At 35.0% G+C, this 22,075-nt stretch overlaps 1 protein-coding gene across 1 annotated transcript in view; it reads left to right on the top strand.

The window, feature by feature from the left end:
• pde9ab (phosphodiesterase 9ab) overlaps positions 1 to 21,578 on the top strand; it is a 33,686-nt gene extending 12,108 nt beyond the window's left edge. Inside the window, exons 2-19 of the mRNA XM_056252901.1 lie at positions 10,595 to 10,665; positions 11,246 to 11,323; positions 11,433 to 11,476; positions 11,615 to 11,669; positions 11,793 to 11,863; positions 12,226 to 12,313; positions 12,401 to 12,482; positions 12,598 to 12,672; positions 16,161 to 16,247; positions 16,326 to 16,430; positions 16,522 to 16,604; positions 18,303 to 18,459; positions 19,748 to 19,861; positions 19,943 to 20,047; positions 20,517 to 20,645; positions 20,730 to 20,825; positions 20,923 to 20,992; positions 21,292 to 21,578. Coding sequence (XP_056108876.1) covers positions 10,595 to 10,665; positions 11,246 to 11,323; positions 11,433 to 11,476; positions 11,615 to 11,669; positions 11,793 to 11,863; positions 12,226 to 12,313; positions 12,401 to 12,482; positions 12,598 to 12,672; positions 16,161 to 16,247; positions 16,326 to 16,430; positions 16,522 to 16,604; positions 18,303 to 18,459; positions 19,748 to 19,861; positions 19,943 to 20,047; positions 20,517 to 20,645; positions 20,730 to 20,825; positions 20,923 to 20,973 — 1,491 coding nt within the window. The 3' untranslated portion in view covers positions 20,974 to 20,992; positions 21,292 to 21,578. The remainder of the gene's footprint in view (positions 1 to 10,594; positions 10,666 to 11,245; positions 11,324 to 11,432; positions 11,477 to 11,614; positions 11,670 to 11,792; positions 11,864 to 12,225; positions 12,314 to 12,400; positions 12,483 to 12,597; positions 12,673 to 16,160; positions 16,248 to 16,325; positions 16,431 to 16,521; positions 16,605 to 18,302; positions 18,460 to 19,747; positions 19,862 to 19,942; positions 20,048 to 20,516; positions 20,646 to 20,729; positions 20,826 to 20,922; positions 20,993 to 21,291) is intronic.
• The last annotated feature ends 497 nt before the right edge of the window (positions 21,579 to 22,075 follow it).

The following is a 22,075-nucleotide window of genomic DNA, read 5'->3' as shown; positions in this document are numbered from 1 at the left end:
TGATCAAACTTTGGCCGAGATACAGCCTCTTAGCCAATTTTGGGTGGACCTTGTTAAGTTTGCGACATTATAACTTTTTTTTTCCAGTATAACAAAAAAATCGGGAACAGTACTTTTATGCGGCTCAGTCTGAAGATCATTTGAGTGCATGTTTGGAGAAAATTGGACAAAATTTGAAGGAGGAGTAGCGAAATAACTGAATACTGTACATTTCAAAATGGCCACTACTGTAATGGGCGGGGTCTTAATGTAAGGTATTGGTTGTGATCAACATGATGAGAGGAATCAGGTGTACCAAGTTTCATGTCTCTAGATCAAAGGGTTCAAAAGTTATAACCATTTCAATGTTACAATTTTGAACTGGTGGTGGCGCTATAGAGTTGGTCCTAGAGGGTCAAAAATTGGTCCAATTACTATTCATTAGCATCACTACAAGTGTGCCAAATTTCATCATTTTCCTATGTACGGTTCATAGGGCTGCCATAGACTTCCATTTGCGGAAGAAGAAGAAGAAGAATAATAATAAGAAAATTAAAGCTGCAAGCAGCCTTACGGGGCCAAGCCTTCAATGGTTCCATGGGTTCAAAAAGTACTTAAAAATACTTTGCTTTCAAAACTTTAAAAGAAACTTTAATAACCAAAGTATTCTTACTCATTAACTTCTTACCTCACAAAAGAAATGAGATCATCCAGCTGCCGAGGTTCAGTAGTAAAAAAGAGAATGAACTCAAAATAAAGACTTTGCATATAAATGAAACACACGTTGTATTTAATAGGAAGAAAGAATAGTACAATGCGTTTCAGGATGATAAAGAAATTGAAATGACACAACTTTATAAAGTTGTAAGACAAAGGACTTGAACCCACAATCTCTGGGTCATATGCCTGTCACTCATTGAGCCCCTGGAAAGTCATGTGTTTCCATAGATGTAGAAGTTCCATAGTTCAAATGAGAATCAACTCAAAATGAAGATTTAGTATTTAAATGGACAGCATGTTACGTTTAATGAGTTTAGTTGATATTATTGTGATTCACTGTTAGGTGGTTGTCCTGCACCTTTAACAAATAAAGTTAGTCCAAGATGCAGTATATAGATCGATAAAATATTATTTTACAACATTAAGATTAACAGGTTCTTGTAAGAATCTTACAATTCTGGACTTTTGGTACTACTAAGAATATTGAACTGCACTAAAGGAGAGAATGTTTTGTTTTTGCATGTGGGTCCTAAAGTCTGGAGCAGGTTTCCTGATAATATTCACTATTCTGTCAAACATTCCTAGTTTAATTGTAGATTAAACACTTCTCTTTAAACAAGAATTCACGCAATGCATTTTATAATCTTGTAATTTTGTTATATTAGATCTAATACATATTTTTATGTTCTATTTTCAGTTTCTAAATTGTCATGGGCATATTAGATATTAGGTCATTAAGTTAATATTCAGAAAAAATACAAGTACTCCACAGCGACTCTAGGGGTCACTGTTTGACAAATGGAAATTTTGCATGGTGTGTCTTTGATGTAATACAACACTATTAACTAAAGCTTAAAACAATTATTGAACCTGGTCTTTAAACTGTAGAAGTTTGTCAGTTTATAAATCCATTAACACCATATACCTAGCCTCCCTTTGTTCTACTAATGGTCACAATTGTGACCTGACGAATAATCAAGTTTTTTGTATGGATTTTGATATATATTTTTGACGTAATTGTTAAAGATTGTTTAATATCCTTATGTATTCATACATGTTATCTCAGGGAAAAGAAATTGGAATTACATGGGTTAACTGCCATATGCAACTGTAACCTATATTTTTGCTACAAGTACATTACTTTGACAGTCATCTTTGATAATGTCTTGTACAATTAAGTTTTTTTTTTTATGCTGCCTAGAAACAATATTGTGAGAGGTGATAAAAATGTGAATTAAAAATAACGATTATTTTTAGTTTAAATACCATTTAGCACATTGGATAAAGTAAGCAAATTAGAGGGGGCCTTTGAAGTGATTTTAAAGCACCATTGTTGCATATTTAAATCTTTACAGAACAGAATACCAACCGTTTCTTTAGTTATTCACAATGACACTTATGGTTACACTACTTGCTTTTCCCAGTATGGTTTGTGAAACTAAACTTAGTGCCTAGTTAAGAATGGCTAGAAGAATGCACGCAACTTTCCAAATGCAAGATAAGCCCATGCAATAAAGGTCACATATTCCAAGAATTGACACACATTTGTTTTAATAAAAAAAAAACACATTAAACAACATTTAACAAAGCTTTGCCATAAAAATGAAATAAAAATCAATCAGTAGCATTTCAGAACATAATGGACAAAATGAACCTAATTTCAATAGAAAACATGACTTAAATCAATATTTGCCATTCATTAAAAAAAAAAACAAAAAAAAAAAACACCAATACCATCATTTCAATATATATACACACACACACACAACCATCTTAGTTGTGCATTTCAATACAAAGTCATTTTTGTATTATTTTTACAGCACTCTTCTTAGTCAAAGGTTTTTTAGCTGGTGTAATAGGAGGCGTTGTTGGCTCAGATGGTCTTTTAACTGGAGACTTGGGTTCTGGAGTGCTTTGTGTCTCTGTGACACAGAGGACAGGGTTGATTTCATCGATATTCACTTCAAATAAATCCTCATCACTGGGATGAGCGGATGAAGCGTTTTCAATATTGGTGACTTCCAAACAGTTATTATATGTTAAAGTCAGTTCATCGGAGGATAGAAAGAGTTCTTCTATATCTTGTGAATCACAAGTTGACAGTTCAAGTTCTGGTGCTATGAATTTTGACAAAGTTGAGTTCGAAACCGTAAGAGAAGTTATTTGACTGTCTTGATTTATCTCAATTATTCCATTGCATTTTGTTATATAGCTTTTTGTGTTCCGTAGAATTTTGCAAGTCGGGCAACGGTGAAATTGCTGTTTGATGTTGAATTGTTCTTGTGATTTGTGGCATTTTGGACATTGTTTTTTAATGTTTATTTGCACCCCTATTGGCTTTTGTTTCACCACTGTATTAGGTAGAGAGGGTTCTTTACTGATTTTAGGGCCTTGACCAGGTGGGAAAACTTGGTCCTGTGCAATAGGTTCCATGGTTGTTTTCAGGGTTGTTGTGAGGCTCTTAAGGCTGTTGTACAGTCTAGTTTTAAGATTGGTAAAGGTGTAGGAGTTACCTAGTTGCAGTTTTGAAACTTGGTTTTCCCAAAGAGTAAGTTGAATTTCTCCAGATGGATCTTGCAAGGAACATTCTTGGATCTCACAGTCTGTACCCCAGGCCTTTACAGTAGTTGCGTTGTTTAGCTTGCATACTGTTGCAGATATTTTAGTGATCTGAAAATTTAAAGAAAATCGTACATGTACAATCAAAAATATACATCAATAAACATGATTACAAGGGAAATGTATACAACTGCTGTTGTGGTCATAAGAAGAGGAAATAGCCAAACTTTTCCACACATTAACCAATTTGAAACGCATTAATCATGTTTGTAAAGCATCTAGCAAAGATAACTGAGAAGCAGAGTAATCTTTGCCTGTGCATCTGAAAAATCTTTCACATTTTAGCATTTTTTTGAACGTCAGGCTACTTTAAAATGTTTTTCTCCCCATAAAAACGATTTTGCACAATCTACAGAGGGCTAATATATGTGATTGTACTACTCTCCAGAGCATTACTACAACAAGTAAACAACCCTGTAGGCTATTTACACAGTGAGAAGGTTGAAAAAAAAACAGCTTACCAATTGTCGTGATCCCAGAGTTTTTGCTTCTTCTACAGTGAGTTTTTCTATCTCTTTTGGTGGTTTGTGGGGAAATGTAGATGTTGCGACTTCCACAGCAGTACTCCGATCACACTGAATGAAATATTCAGAATTATTGAGGCCTAAAGAATGAAAAAAGTGAGAATTGATATGGGCTTGTTTGTACAATGAATTTGAAAGGAATACGATTACTGAAAGTTTATCAGATAGAAAACAGGATTAAATAGCTAGACTACCACTTACTTGGCTTTTTTGTTATGTTTGACAGTTTAACCGCTGTCCGATTTAATGCTAATGTTGTCCAAGTTTGATGTTTTTCGTGCGCAAAGATGACAGCTTGGTGATATTCACTGCGACCTGTTTGCAAAGTTGCATTAAAAAACTTTGAGTTTGTTCTAGACAGTTGCACTCTGGAAACTGCATGAATGTAAACATAAATGCAGTTGTCAGATTCACTGGTCTCTGGTCTATTTAAATATTTGTTCATTTTTGCTGTTGCATGAAAAAAGAGGTTTGCAAGTGGTGTGATTTATAGTAGATTAGGCCTACTAGAACAGAAATTGACAATGCTTGGTATGCAATTAACAAACGATTCAATTAGGGTGATTGCAGGAATTAGTAATACATTCATCAAATTGCTGAGTTAATCATTTTAGAATTGGGAAGCTTGGTTTAGTGGAGGCAAGAAATGGATCTGAAAGTCTGCTGGAAATAATTGAAAGGTAAATTTACTTGTATAATGCCTTTTAGGGATGGAGAAATGAAGCCTCTTGAACTTAATTAAGCTTTACTCTGATTGTTTTGGGAAAATATTCAAAGCATCAGGAGCAGCAATAAACCTGGAGTGCAGCTCTGTGTATAATGATAGTGTATTGTTTGATGTGTAATGATATTTTGTTGCTTATTTGAGAATAAATAATTGTATACATTATGTAAATTCTTTAGGTTAGCTTTTACTAGTCTTTTTGGCAATATACCTCAACTAATTGATGTTGATCCAAATAATGTACTGTTAGAATAGTAACTATTTGTAATTTAACATTCATGTAGTAACTAATTAACTTCTATTTACAATTACAATTTATTTTTTAAAACAATTCTTAATGTTAGATAATACAAAAATGTTCATGTATTTTAATGTGATTTTATGGTTTACTATTATGATAAAATTACTTTTATTTATTGTCCACATGACGAGAAGGAAAAACTGATATTCAAGTCACTAAGTAAGTCTAATGTTTATGGGACTTAAAATAATTAAAAGATATGCATTTGTACACATTCAAATGTTTAATGTCAGATCAGTTAATATTGTGGAGTTGGTCAAACCATTTCTTGTATGGAATTGAAAGTATTGTTTACTATATACTTTGCAATAAAATGTTGCCAGTGGTTGATCAATTGAATAGGCATTTGTGTTCTGTTTGAAGCTTTATGTATTTAACTTGAAATGTAAAAAAGGCAGCACAATTTAAAAAAATAGAGGTTTACCTAGACCACCACAAACATCTTATCATACCCTTCTGCTCTCCAGTTCACTACTTTACACACAATGCACAAACACATATATGAAGTTGAGAATTAACACATGGAGGCAAAAAAAAAAAGAGGATACGACTATACATAGGAAGAAAACAACCAATTTATGTAACTGCTTACAATGCAATTAGAATAGTTGAAAGTCAATGACTGCTCAGTTGTTCACAAACCTTTCTGGATATTTAAGACTTCAGGTAAGAATCAACATAGAATGAACAAAAACACATTTCTAATCCCAAAAGAAAGATTACAACAATGCTTATCTGGATAATAAAGGAATTGAAATGACAACTTAACACATTTTTTTTTTAAATTAAAGTTGTCCCACATGGGGCTTGAACCCACTATCTCTGGGTCAGATATCTGTCACTCATCTCATTGCACCACTTGGAAGTTGTGTTTGGCCAAGATGCAGAAGATCCATAGTTCAAGTGAGAAGCAACTCAAAATGAAGAATTTTTAAATAAATTATCTGTGTGTTCTATTCTACTAGCTCCTTCACCTGGAACAGAAGCAACTTGTCCACCACTTAAAGCCTTATGGTTTAGCCTGATAACTGAAGAGCCACATTAGAAAGAATGGCATCTGGCTAGCATGCTAACCAATTAGTATGCTAACCTAACTAAGATAAGGCAACAAACACAGGCTAGATCAACTGCAGAGAGGAAGATCTTTGGTATGTGGGGCTACTATCAAAAACCTGTTCATCATTTCTGTGCAGCTCGGTCCAAAGATCATCTGATCACACGTTGGACTACTCACTACAAGTGTTTCATAATCAATTAATTTCATAATACACAATTTTAAAGTTGTCCCACACGGGACTCGAACCCACTATCTATGGGTTAGATGCCTGTCACTCATCTCGTTGAGCCACTTGCCAGACATGCATCCACACAGCTGCCGAAATTCAATATTTTCAAGAGAGAATCAAGTCAAAATTAAGAATTTTGAAGTAAATGGAGAACATTTTGTATTTAAAAAGTTTAGATTAAATCATCCAAAATTGGTCAGATTACTACTCATTACCATCACTACAAGTGTGCCAATTTTCTAACTTGTGGTTCATAGGGCTGCCATTGACTACCCTTCTGGAAGAAGAACAACAATGAATTGGACGTAAAAGCACTGCATGTTGTGTGTGGCAGCTTCAGATGAGATCATTCTTATGCACAATGCCTGGAACAGATGCAACTTCTGCATCTTTTCCTGCCACAGTACCTCATGCGGTCTGGGCACATGTCACACTGAGTGGCGAACCCACGACGCTGAACATCGGGATCTGTGGTGTAACACGTTGAGCTAATCACTCATGCACGTTCACCAGCCTGCTGAGTAGAGGTTTCAGTGTGAGAATGAGTTCACAAAAAGTTCCATGACATGTTAACCAGATAAGCATGCTAAGCTAGCTTAATGCTAATTTAGCTTATAACGTGGTACATCCAATCCTGGCAAAATAGATATCGTCGGATTTGACATGATGCAAGGAATCGATAGACACCAATTTTATGATTTTTTGACAAACTGTTCACAAGTTACAGCCTCTGAACCAATGTTGGGTCGACCTTGTTAAATTTGCGACATCATAACTTTTTTTATTACAGTATAGCAAAAAAATCGGGAACAGTACTTCTGTGCGGCTCGGTCCGAAGATCATTTGAGCAAATTTTGGACAATTTTGGACAAATTTTGAAGGAGGAGTAGCGAAAAAACTGTTTTACATTCGCTCCAATATGGCGGCCAGTCACATTGTTGGAAAATGACAAATGAGATATCGTCTAAATCGGCATAAACCAAGGAACATAATGTCATAAAGAACTCAAAATTTGAACAATATTTTCAAATGTTATAAGCGTTTTTTCAAAAAACAATGATATATCTGGAACACTAGGTGGCGCTGTGATCAAACTTCTCATGTCGCTTTAGGACATGGTGTCGGTCATCCCTACCAAATTGTGTGCTGATATGTCAAATAGTTTAAAAGATATTGCAATTTATGACAAAATTCAAAATGGCGGACACGTGGTACATCCCATCATGGCAAAATCGATATCCACGGATTCGGCATGACGCAAGGAATCCATAGATACCACAATTATGAATTTCTGACAAACTGTTCAAAAGTTATTGGCCAAAATAGCAATTTGTCATATCTCATGACCCGTAGGTGGCGCTATTCCCAACTTTGGCATGGGACCTCAGAACATGCTTCCGATGAAGTGTACCAATTTTCGTTTCGATTGATCAAACTTTGGCCGAGATACAGCCTCTTAGCCAATTTTGGGTGGACCTCGTTAAGTTTGCGACATTATAACTTTTTTTTTTCCAGTATAACAAAAAAATCGGGAACAGTACTTTTATGCGGCTCAGTCTGAAGATCATTTGAGTGCATGTTTGGAGAAAATTGAACAAAATTTGAAGGAGGAGTAGCGAAATAACTGAATACTGTACATTTCAAAATGGCCACTACTGTAATGGGTGGGGTCTTAATGTAAGGTATTGGTTGTGATCAGCATGATGAGTGGAATCAGGTGTACTAAGTTTCATGTCTCTAGATCAAAGGGTTCAAAAGTTATAACCATTTCAATGTTGAATTTTTGAACTGGTGGTGGCGCTATAGAGTTGGTTCTAGAGACTCAATATTTGGCTCAATTACTTTTCATGACCATCACTATAAGTGTGCCTAATTTCATCATTTTCCTATGTACGGTTCATAGGGCTGCCATAGACTTCCATTTGCGGAAGAAGAATAATAATAATAATAAATATAGCTGCAAGCAGCAACACGGGGCCAAGCCCTGCAAGGCACCGCAATTAGAACAATTACAGCAAAGTTCAAAGGCTTGGCACCGCAATTAGAACAAGTACAGCAAAGTTCAAAGGCTTGGCACCGCAATTAGAACAATTACAGCAAAGTTCAAAGGCTTGGCACCGCAAGCAGAACAAGTACTGCAAACTGCAAGTACAGCAAGCTGCAAGTACAGCAAGCTGCAAGTACAGCAAGTACTGCAAGTACAGCAAACACAGCAAGTACAGCAAGTACTGCAAACACAGCAAGTACAGCAAGTACTGCAAGCACAGCAAGCACAGCAAGTACTGCAAGTACAGCAGCGCATCAAGCATTTAAGCACCAATAGCAGTGCAGAGCCGCAAGAACCAAAACAGCACAAATTGAATATACATGTAAATGAAGCACAGCGAGCATTTAAGCACCAACAGCAGAGCAGAGCCGGAAGGAATTGAAATGACAACTTTATAGTCATCCCACATGGGACTTGAACCCACGACCAGAATGGTTCGGGATTCGAGATGCATGGTTTAGCTGATTGCGCCACTCAGAGGACGTGAATTTCAAGACAGCAGAGGAGAGGGTTCAGTGTGAGAATGAGTTCACAAAAAAGTTCCATGACATGTTAACCAGATTAGCATGCTAAGCTAGCTTAATGCTAATTTAGCTTATGACGTGGTACATCCAATCCTGGCAAAATAGATATCATCGGATTCGACATGATGCAAGGAATCGATAGACACCAATTTTATGATTTTGTGACAAACTGTTCACAAGTTACAGCCTCTGAACCAATGTTGGGTCGAACTTGTTAAATTTACGACATCATAACTTTTTTTTCCCAATATAGCAAAAAAATCGGGAACAGTACTTCTGTGCGGCTCGGTCCGAAGATCATTTGAGCAAATTTTGGACAATTTTGGACAAATTTTGAAGGAAGAGTAGCGAAAAAACTGTTTTACATTCGCTCCAATATGGCGGACAGTCACATTGTTGGAAAATGGCATATGAGATATCGTTGAAATCGGCATAAGCCAAGGAATTTATTGGCATAGAGAAATCATATTTCAAGCAATGTTAGCAAAAGTTATAAGCGTTTTTTCAAAAAACAATGATATCTCTGGAACACTAGGTGGCGCTGTGATCAAACTTCTCATGTCGCTTCGGGCCATGCTAATGATGATCCATACCAAATGTGGTGAGGAAATTTCAAATAGTTTAAAAGATATTGCAAATTATGACAAAATTCAAAATGGCGGACACGTGGTACATCCCATCATGGCAAAATCGATATCCACGGATTCGGCATGATGCAAGGAATCCATAGATACCACAATTATGATTTTCTGACAAACTGTTCAAAAGTTATTGGTCAAAATAGCAATTGTTCATATCTCATGACCCATAGGTGGCGCTATTCCCAACTTTGCATTGGAACCTCAACACATGCTTCCGATGAAGTGTACCAATTTTCGTTTCGATTGATCAAACTTTGGCCGAGATACAGCCTCTTAGCCAATTTTGGGTGGACCTTTTTAAGTTTGCGACATTATAACTTTTTTTTTCCAGTATAACAAAAAAATCGGGAACAGTACTTTTATGCGGCTCAGTCTGAAGATCATTTGAGTGCATGTTTGGAGAAAATTGGACAAAATTTGAAGGAGGAGTAGCGAAATAACTGAATACTGTACATTTCAAAATGGCCACTACTGTAATGGGCGGGGTCTTAATGTAAGGTATTGGTTGTGATCAGCACAATGAGAGGAATCAGGTGTACTAAGTTTCATGTCTCTAGATCAAAGGGTTCAAAAGTTATAACCATTTCAATGTTGAATTTTTGAACTGGTGGTGGCGCTATAGAGTTGGTCCTAGAGGGTCAAAAATTGGTCCAATTACTATTCATTAGCATCACTACAAGTGTGCCAAATTTCATCATTTTCCTATGTACGGTTCATAGGGCTGCCATAGACTTCCATTTGCGGAAGAAGAAGAAGAAGAATAATAATAATAAGAAAACTAACAGATACAATAGGTGCCTCTGCACCTTCGGTGCTTGGCCCCTAATAATAATAATAAGAAAACTAACAGATACAATAGGTGCCTCTGCACCTTCGGTGCTTGGCCCCTAACTAACAGATACAATAGGTGCCTCTGCACCTTCGGTGCTTGGCCCCTAATAAGAAAACCAACAGATACAATAGGTGCCTCTGCACCTTCGGTGCTTGGCCCCTAATTATAAGCAATTTTAATATGGGCTATTTAAATATGATTTAAAAGCTGAATTTTCAGCATCATTACTCCAGTCTTCAGTGTCACATGATCCTTCAGAAATCATTTATATTTTTAAAATGCAAATGATATATCATCGCCTCACAGCTAACATGACTGATGGGGTTAGTAACTTAATTCCCAATAATGTTCTTTGATTCTTCTACTTTTTCCTTAATATGAATTCTTATGTCTTTAGGTAATTTTTAGTCGACACTGTAGTCCATGTGACATTAAGGAGCTTCTTTGTTCATCATCCAATATTGCCAGGTCAGTATCATTGTATCACTGCAAAAAGTGATTATCTGACTCAGTATTTTTGTCTTGTTTTCCAGTAAAAATATTGAAACATTCTTAAATCTTGAGAAGCAAAATGACTTAAGATATTACGTCATGTTTGCTGAAAAATGTATCAAAACAAGTTTGTTCTTCACCCTCATGTTGTGTTCAGATCATTTTCTTTTTCCCGAAAATGTTAGTTAATGTTATCGCATTGGACTAAAACTTTTTGACTTTGCTCACACAGGGTATAACTACATCCCAAAACTTGTAGGATAATCTTTGTACTTTTTGGGGACTTTTTTTAACCTTGTGTCACCTTTGTTCCCAGTCAAAAATGAATGGTATACAAAAATAGCTTATAAATCTCATTATGCTATATAATCACCAAATATTGGATTCAATATTTTAGTTTCTATAGGCATTTTTAATGGGAGACAAGACAAAAAATACTTCGCAAGCATACTTTTTTTTCTTTTCTTTTTTTGCAGTGTATGAATTTCCATAAAATTTTTAGTGCAGATTATTGTCCCAAAAGTGACTGTAATATGTTGTGCTCATGTCTCTTCAGAAACACAGCTATACTTCTGATTGACTCAGAAGGAGCATTTATATCTATTGACCCTACCATGCCTGCAAACACTCCAAAGTAAGAATTCAAAATTGGTATAATGGTGACAACTTTAATAAAGTCTATAAATCATATAATACAATTACTCAGAAGCAATTTGTGTTTTACTTTCTTTGTTTGTTTCAAGCAACTTATATAAGGTTATGCCCCATTCCACAAACCAAGGAGGAGGTTGGAAAACGTTTTACTCTTGAAATTTTACATAATTAGTCAAAGGCCATGGCTATTATATGTGTCTAAAAAATGGATTAGAAATGAGGCAACCGACAGTGCACTAAAAATACACACTTTTTTTATTCCCTTTAAAAGAGAAGGAAGACATGTTCCAGAACGTCCTGTCACAAGTGGCTGAGCAGTTCAGCAGGTGAGACATATCGTGTTCTGTCAAACTGTCTGCATTAGCTGTAAACTAAATGCTATGATGATTCAAATTAGTGTGTGAAATTACAATACATGTGCACTGTCACGAATATGAAAACATTTTCAGGGCGTTCAGGATCAATGAGCTGAAGACTGAAGTGACCAACAGGCTGGCCATGCTGGAGAAGAAAGTGGAACGTGAGTGATTCCAACGCTATCTCACGACCAATTCGTACGAATTCGTACAAGTGATTAAATGGTGGCTAATTCGTACGAATTCGTACGATTTGTCTAAACCCACGTGATGGGTAGGTTTAGGGGCGGGGTCAGGGGTAGGTCATTCGAATTCATACGAATTTGGTAACTCGTAAAATATGTACGAATTCGCAAAAATCGTACGAATTTGTACGAGTGAGGTCGTATGAATTCGTACGAATTAGCCACCTCGTAAAATTCGTACGAATCTGGGGACTAATGCAATCTCTGTGTTGTTTATCTGGATGTGGAGGGAAAGGTCTCTAACCGGATGTTGTAAACTAATTGTCTTTGTATTGTTACAGTGGAGGGACTGAAAGTGGTGGAAATTGAGAAGTGTAAGAACGATCTGAAGAAATTAAGAGATGAAATGACCTCTAGAGGAGGAGTAAGGTATAGACGCCTATTTTTTATTTCATTTCATTTCATTTCAGTAATTCCATAGGATTTTTTATTTGTTTGTTTATCTCTTGCAACCAGAGTGAACTGCAATTGCAAATACAACTTTACTGATGATGGGAAGAAACTCTCTCCCAGACGAGATGTCCCAAGCTACCCAAAGGTAAAAACAAACAAAATAAATACCATTTGTATTTTGGCATACATAGTGCAACCATGTGAAATCATTGTAATGATGTTTCAATGTTGTGTTTTCACTCTGTTGTGTGTTTGTGCAGTACACACTTTCTCAGGAAACCATAGAGGCTCTGAAAAAGCCCACCTTTGATGTATGGCACTGGGAACACAATGAGGTCTGTCATCTTTTTTGTGTGTTAAGATACCTTAAACGGATAGTTCACTTTGAAATTAATTTTTGGTATGTTTTAGCTTACCTCAAGGGCATCCAAGATGTAGGTGACTTTGTTTCCGCAGTAGTTTCAATTTTGATATTTTTAGGTCAAACCGTTCTTGTCTGTCAGTCATATAATGCAGGTCTATGGTCACCACCTCAAAGAGCATGCACAGAGAAGTCCAAATTAAACATGATTTAATGACTCGTAAATGTAAGTACACATTGATGGCCTAAGACACGAAACGAGCGGTTTGTGTGAGAAAACGAACAGTATTTATATCGTTTTTACCTCTTGTAACCACAGCCACGTCCAAGTGATCTGAGGACGCGGGCGCTTCGGTCTGCGCAAGCTTGAAGTGCTGTAAAAAGAAAATGTGATTTTATATGGCAACAACATACAACAGTGGAATAAAAAAAAAAAAAAAAAAAGCCATTTAAATTTTTTTTTTTTTTCATAATAGCCTACAAATGCATTGGCAGTGTGACAAGCCGTTTTAACTTTTATATTTATTTCCAGGATACTAATTCTTAATATCAACAATTACATTTTTACTAGTTAAAATGATAGTTCTTGATATCAGGAATTAGATTTCTACTATAACAATGGCAATTTTTGATATCAATAATTAAATTTTCACTAGTGACAATGTTAATTTCTGAAATCATGAATGTGATTGTTACTAGTAAGAATTTTAGACATTTTAGATATCTAAAATAATATTGGTATCAGATTTTCAGATATCAAAACTGATTTTTTTTATTGGTAGCAATTAAATTGTTGATATCAAGAATAGACATTTCAACTAGTGACATTTGAATTATTGATATCAGGAATTCACATATTTACTAACCAAGAAATGATTGATATCAAAATTATATTTCTACTAGTAAGAAATCAATTTTTGATATCAACAATTGATTTTGAATGGCACCCTATGGTGACATTTTACTAGTGAAAATACAATTATAGATATCAAGAATTCATATCCTGGAAATGAATAAAAGTTCAAACAGCTTTCCATATTGGCAGTCCTTAACCTATGACTAATCAACATTATATCACTAGCATTAATGTTGTTATTGTTACAGCTTAACAGATTGCAGCTGACCTGTCTAGCTAGCTAAACTTTTGCAATAATGTCATTCCACTATTGCACAGTGTTGCCGCTTGGCAACAATTTGATCGATTTACCAAAAACTGATTTCATAAAAACTTTTTTTTTGGTGAATATGACATCATAACTTAACTTGAGGTGATGTTTTAATTTTTTTTTTGTGTATGTGATATGGGATGGTCCTTGTTTGTTACTGACGTTTTAGATTGCTTTCAGCAACTACCGACAAGTAGGGATGGCTGCCGCGAAACAGTCGTTCCGAAGCTTTGCGAGATCCCGAAGCGCAGATGTTTCGAAACACTGATTCGAAGCGTGATTCAAAACACCCATATCACTTGACTATGGCCAAACGAAGCCTCGAAGTGTTTCACAGTGTTTCATCAGGTGTGATCCGCCGAATCAGCGTTTGATTGACACGGTCGGGAACAACAGACCACACAATCGCACATCTGTATAAAAGTGAAATCAACGCATATTGACCTCGTGGGTTTTTGTGAGAGGAGTTTGATTTTGAGATAGCGGATTTTTGGTGATATAGTGACATTTGTTGTGCGATTTGTTTAGTTATATTTAGGCTTAAATGTACACAACACATTGACTAACAGGCTAGAGACACAGAGTATACATATAGTGACACATTAATAGATACATATAAATATATATAGACAGCTAGATTAATAGATATATAGATACAGATAGATTAAAGATAGGCTACATAATATAAATACATAGATAGATTATAGATACATTTATAGATACATATCCAAATACATAGATTATAGATAGCCTACATAGAGTATAGATACATATCTAAATACATAGATTATAGATACATATTATATATACATATCTACATACATAGATAGATTGTAGATACATATATCTAATTACATAGATAGATTAGAGATACATATCTAGATAGATTTGGATATATAGATAAAATGGAGGCTCCCCAGAAGAGATGCCGTACATCTGTGGTGTGGGAGCATTTCCATTTAGAAACCCCAAATAAAGTGAGATGTGTGTATTGTGATCGCAGCTCGCCTACTGCAACAATACATCATCCAGTAGAAACACAGGACAGTTTATGGGAACTTTTTGATACTCGTATCCATCAAACCCAGATGATACACAGTGCTACAGCTGATGCCACAGTGGAAGTGAAAAAAATACATCAACGATGCGTATTTGCCCAGAACTCATGATCCACTAACTTACTGGAAAGAGACGAGAGAGCAGTAATCTTTCCTCATTTGTATGTATTAGCTAAAAAATATCTTTGCATGCAGCAACAAGTGTCCCTTGTGAGAGGATTTTTTTCAAAGGCTGGAGAAATTATCTGTAAAAAAAGAAGTAGGCTAAGTCCTTCCACAGCAGAGAAATTAATATTTTTGAATAAAAATATGTAAAAAAAAAAAAAAAAAAGTGAGACATTGTGGCTTGATTTATTTTATTAATATTCATTTTGCAGGACCAAAATAACATTATGCACAGTGAGGGGGCTATAGGTTGCAAGATTCACATATTAGAAAAGAACAATAATAAAAAAACAAAAATTTTTAATGGCTCGTCAAGGTTGTTTCAGATCAACACCTGCAAGTGACCACTAGGTGTCACAGTGGAGACGGGTGTCGGATTGATTCGAAGCCTCGAAACAATATGAACCATTTGGTTCAACTGTTTCATTGCTTCACGAAGCCTCGATCTGCCCATCACTACCGACAAGAGACAAGAGACTGCAGTCTGTCAAAAATCGCGCCACAGAAAAAAATTGCATGTCATGTGACTTAACCAAAGCACATCATTGGCTAAACTAAGGTCTTCTCATTCCAACAAAAAACACGAGAATGTTTTCTTAAAGAAACATTGGCAATGAAATGAACACAAAGAGTATGTTGCCATATGGCAACACCATGCGGTAGAGGGTTAACATCTGACATGATGAAGTATAAATTACTTAGATATTCTAAGTAAAACACATACTATAAATGACTGGTATAATTCAATAAAATTGTTTGAGTGAAATGTAATGCAAAGGAAATTTCAACTAAATCGATATTAATCAACCTTTTACTAGCCAAGTTAAAATTACTAATTTTCTTTGTTACTTTCACTTAACTAGGTTAAGTAAAGTTTACTTAATTCCATATTCCAAGTAAATTTTAACTTAAAGATTTCTAATTATTGCTACTGATAAATATGTTTAGGTTTTTAGTTTCAGTTTGTGGTTTTAGTTCATTAGTTGTTATATCAGACATAGGCCTACAGGAGTGATGTGTTTGTTTGTTTGTTTGTTTGTTTGTTTGTTTGTTTGTTAATTGGCTGTTTACAGATGCTTAGCTGTCTGGAGTATATGTATCATGACCTTGGGCTGGTTAAGGAATTTAACATGAACCCCATAACTCTCAAAAGATGGCTGGTAAGATGAGCTTTCTGTGACCTGCTTATTAACTGAAGTAGGCCTCAAAACTCATGCTGTGTCTCTGCCCAATCAAAGCTGGCGATTCAAGAAAACTACCGCGACAACCCTTTCCACAACTTCCGTCACTGTTTTTGCGTGAGCCAGATGATGTATGGAATGATCCATCTGTGTAACCTTAAGGTGAGGTCATGGTGACACATGTATCTGTCCTATAGAGACAGTGCTTGTGTGTGTTTGTCAGATCAACATGCTACTTGTTTTTGTTCTTAAGGAGAGGCTGACTATGACAGACATGTGTATTTTGGTGACCGCAGCAGTGTGTCATGACCTGGACCACCCGGGATACAACAACACGTATGTCACCCTCTCAGAGAACAATACCACTGACAACACTGTGTATTTTGCCAACTGTAAAAAACTTTTTTGATTTTAGTAAACTAAACTTAATTTACTGTGTTTGATCAATTGATTTGTCCAATGTATTTAAGTTAAACTTAAAAAAGCCCATGCAAAAAAATACATACATACATGTGCTGTGTAGTAACTGATTACATGTCATCTGGATTAATCAGATTCCAAAAAATAAGTACTTGTAATTATATTATATTATAAAATACTCATAATCAGACTACAGTTACTTTTTTACTGATTACATATTTTTCTCATGGCAGTAAATTATTGATTGATTATCCCTTACTTAGCCACTAGTCATGTGCTTATCACTGAAATCTAAGACCCAGACAGCTTTTGATCCTTTCAAATGAGAAATCATTTCAGTTTTAAGAAGTGTTTTCTCAACATTGAAACATTGCATATCTAATCAGCTCTTGACAAACACATTAATTATTATTTGAATTATCCCTCAGATAGTCATTTAACCATGCATTACTGTCTTTGGAAGGCTTTTGTCTTTCAAACATATTAAAATATACAGATTTACGTCATTTCATATTTACATGCAATGCAGGGATTCCCCAAATATTTTGTCAGCTGAACCCTTTTGACAAAAAATCTCAGGGGGTACTTGAAGTAGATATATTAAGTTAAAAAGTTAGGTCAGTAATAAAATTAAGTCAATAATAATATAAATAAATAAATAATGAAATTAAGTTCACGGCTCTCTGTTGTTGGTTAATGGTCACATGACATGCAGGTAAACAAATAAAATATATTTTAGTATATATTTAGTAAGCATTTTTTTTCTGATTGTTTTTATTTTAAAATTATTTTATTTAAACAAAAATAGTATATATTTAGTAAGCATTTTTTTCTGATTGTTTTTATTTTTAATTATTTTATTTTAAAAAATGTACTTAATAGCTTTTCATTAAACTCACAAACGCCCTGCAGTTCCATCATGAAACCCAGACGTAATGTAATATTTAATGCACTGTTAATAACAAAAAATGGACTATATTTTCTTTCTCTTCGTATTTTTAGACCAATATGTTACACAAGATTATCCTTTTCAAATCAATGTGATAATTACAAAAGTAATCTAAAAGTAATCAAAAAGTAGTCAGATTACATTACCTTAAATGTGCAATGTAATGTGATTAAACTACTAAATACAATATTTGTCATGCAATTTGGAATCAGTAACTGAATACAATTTGTAAGTAATTACCCAGCGCTGCATATGTATATATATATACATATATACATACATATATGTATATATATGATGAGTTAAGATTTTTACAGTGTAATGGGAACGTTACTTTTCTCTGAATGTTCTGAAACAAGTAGCATTTAAAAAACATTTGGTGAACCTCCAACTAAACATTTTAGGTAAAAACGTTCCATGAACAATGTATAAATCATGTTTTCTTGTGCTCACATTTTGAAAACATTTGTAAAGACCAGATAACTTTGACCTATTGTTTTATTAACGTTACTGGAAGTACATTTGTTCATAACTTTGAGAGTGCCTCGCCACAACGTTAGCTAAAGTTCTGAGAACATTCCCAGTTAGCTTGGTAGTTTAATGTGTTTTTTTTTTTATACAGTAGGAAGTGATCAAGGTTTTGCCCTCTATGGTTCTGTAATCAGGTATCAGATTAATGCTCGCACTGAGCTGGCTGTGCGCTATAATGACATCTCTCCACTGGAGAACCATCATTGTGCTGTGGCCTTCCAGATCCTCTCCATGCCCGAGTGCAACATATTCGCCAATATAGAGCCTGACTCCTTCAAACAGTTACGACAGGTACCTCTGATCCCACACACACACACACACACACACATCATGTTGCAGATGCAGTTTCTATCCAGAGGAACAATGTTTTGCTCAAAGGTTGTTTTTTTATAGCTTCATGAAACCAGTTACGCCACTATTCAAAAGTTTGGTAAGATTTTCGGTTACACTTTATTTCAATCGTCCACTTTAGACGTTCTACTAACTAACTAACTTTGCAACTACATGTCAACTAACTCTCATTAGTACTAGTAGACTGTTTGGTTATGGTTAGGTATTTGGGTTCAGGTTAGTAGAATAAGTTGACATGTAGTTGCAGTTACTTATAGTCAGTCAAATGTCTGTTGGAGGACCATCGAAATAAAGTGTTGACAGATTTTTTTATGTTTTTGAAAGTTGCTCACCAAGGCTGCATTTATTTGATCAAAAATATAGAAAGCATAGTAATTTTGTGAAATATTATTACCATTTAAAATAACAGTTTCCAATTCAATATTTTCTCAAAATGTACTTTATTCCTGTGATGGCTAAACTGAATTTTCAGCATCATTACTCCAGTCTTCAGAAATTATTCTAATGTGCTGATTTGGTGCTCTAGAAACATTTATTATTATTATAACATTGTGCTGTTTATTACTTTGCTGGATACCAAACCATGTTTAATTTTTTTCAGGATTCTTTGATGAATAAAAAGCAGCATTTATTTGAAATATAATTTTTCTAGAAACAAAGTAAAAATATCTCCTGCCTTTTGATCAGTTAAATGCATCCTTACTGAACAAAAGTATTCTGCGAGCAGCAATTATAGGGGTTCAGACACTTTAAGGCCTTTAAGCACATGCGTAAAAAGGTATTATGTTTTATTTAGCAAAAAAAGTAGTAAAATGTCTTACTGACCCCAAACTATAGTGTATGTTTCATTTAAGTATCAACTTCGTTTTCAACACTTCTTCTAAAATTGGAAGTGGGACATTTGCAGACAGTCTACAGTATATTACATTCACAGTATATTCACAGTAGAGCACTTTTAAATCAATCTGTAGAAATTTGCTTCTTTGCATTGGACACTCTTTAAAATAAAGGTTCTTCATTGGCATCAGTAGATCCATAAAGAACCTTTAACATTCATGAAACATTTCCATTGCACAAAAGTGGAAAAAGGTTCTTCAGATTATTAAAATGTTCTTTACGAAATGGATCTTTTGGAAACAGCTTTTGGAACCTTTATGTTAAAGAGTGTAGTCAAAATCCTGCTGACCATTTTAAACAATCCTGGATGTATTTTTTGTGTCTGCTCTAGGCGATCATTACTCTTATTCTGGCGACGGATATGGCCAGGCATGGAGAGATACTGGACTCCTTCAAACAGAAAGTGGACAACTTTGACTTTTCAAATGAGGAGCATGTTAAATGCGTATGTGTTTCTTGCTATTATGATTTAAATAGCTTTGTTGTGCTTGTTGGCTCTATTGTATACTCAATTCTGTCTTTCCAGCTGAAGATGGTCTTGATCAAGTGTTGTGACATCTCCAACGAGGTCAGACCCACTGAGGTGGCCGAGCCATGGGTGGACTGTCTCCTGGAGGAGTACTTCATGCAGGTATCTCTTTATTATGTTAACTAAAACTAAAACCATAAAAAACGTGTACATTAATTAAAATAAAATAAACAATAACTGAAATAAAAAACTAAATAAAACAAGCAATGTTAAAATCAGCCTATTAGATAGTTTTTTGAAGGATCATGTGACACTGAAGACTGGAGTAATGATGCTGAAAATTCTGCTTTGCAATCACAGGAATAAATTACATTTTTAAATATATTATAAAATAGAAAACAGTTATTTTAAATTGTAATAATATTTCACAATATTACTGTTTTTTTTTTATCAAATAAATGCAGCCTTAGTGAGAATAAGAGACTTCTTCTTAAAGTATATAATTAAAATATTTTAATAAAAAAAGAAATTCATATAACATTCTGACTATTTCCGATTTATTTTTGCAGATTTTGATTTTATCAGACTTTTTGGGCCTCATTGTAGTTTGCTTTTTGGTTTGTTTTGGCAGAGTGACAGAGAAAAGTCAGAAGGTCTTCCTGTGGCTCCGTTTATGGATCGTGAAAAAGTCACCAAACCAACGGCACAAATTGGCTTCATTAAATTCGTCCTCATCCCAATGTTTGAGACTGTCATGAAGGTTTGCACGGCCATTATACCCACTGACATTTGAACTGGAACTTTGAACTGAAATGATATGGAGACTGACTGTGTCTGTGTTCAGCTCTTTCCACAGATTGAGGAGATCATGGTTCAACCTTTGAGAGACTCCCGTGATCACTATGAAGAGCTCAAGCAGATAGATGATGCCATGTCGGAGGTAACAAGAGCATGTAGAGGAAGTCCTAAAACTTTATAAACAGCCTTCAGAATGCAAATCAGATGAACTATTATTTTGCCTTTGCATGATGCATCAGGTACAGAAGAAGAAAACAGAGAGCATGTCTTTGGGTGGAAAGAAGAAATAGGCAATCTGCTTATTTAATGGTATGCAAACTTTCAATCTCGCCATTTATTAAAAAAGAAAATTGTCTTTCTTGCATCATTCCTGACCTGCTTTTGCGTAACTTCATTGGATAGGAACTCAAACATGAAAATTCTGTCATCATTTACACATTTACCCTCATGGTGTCCCAAAACATAATTTTGTTTTTATCTGGAACACACACAAAAAAAAGATAATCTGAAAAGTGTTTCAACTGTTTTTGTCCATATCCTGAAACAGACTGTTTGCATGGACAAAAAACAGAAACTTTTTGCCTCACTATCCTATTCTCTTCCTCTAGTGATCTCAGGCTGATCCAGTTTCCTGAAACTGAGGTTTTGAACTGTTTGGGCTCTCCAAGCACCCTTTTTCTGAAGGAAAGTGTTGGACCCCCTTCTATGTATTGAGACATCAAGAATGTCCAGAAAAGGCAGTCGCCTGTAGTAGTGAGGGAGTCAAAATGACTGATTCTGTTGATTTTGGTGGTATAATTATTCTTCACAGATATGTTTGCACTATTTAAATGAAGTGCTTGACCCTCAAATATTGATGTATTGTCACAGGCTAGACTAAAATAAATCCCTTTCAGAAGGTTTGTAACTTGAAGACGCTTGATCAGATAATGGCATTATATGAAAACACAAAAACTGATTTGTACTTTGGTACAAATTGTTTTTAATTCTGGCACTGAGTGAATTTTGCAGGAACTGACTTCACCAAAGCAATTATAATTACCTCAGGAAAACACGTTAAGCATTGTAACAGAATGAACAAAAAAACATTTCAAATCAATAAAATATACATTAATCTTGAAACTCGTCTAAATTGGTGTTGTGTTTTATTTTTTGATGGAAATGTAAAAAATTTCAGCATTCAAATTAGATGACTATTAAAGATGAATTTCTAGATGAGCATCTTAAAAAATAAATGAATCGGTGAAAAAAAGTGAGGCATGTTTCAAGAAAGGCCTTTACTAAGGCGACGTGTCTGAGACGCCTGTTTAAAGACAGGTGTTGTTGAGGGCTGCAGGTGCAAGAGACACGTCTGTTGCTCTCTGTCCTCACTGGATCTGGATGTGACAGTTA

The sequence above is a fragment of the Rhinichthys klamathensis genome, unplaced genomic scaffold (genome assembly GCF_029890125.1).
Source record: "Rhinichthys klamathensis goyatoka isolate OS25496 unplaced genomic scaffold, OSU_Roscu_1.1 h1tg000099l_1, whole genome shotgun sequence".
Classification (NCBI taxonomy): Eukaryota; Metazoa; Chordata; class Actinopteri; order Cypriniformes; family Leuciscidae; genus Rhinichthys; species Rhinichthys klamathensis.
Note: the sequence above shows the minus strand (reverse complement) of the source record. Positions and strands in the feature narration are given on the sequence as shown.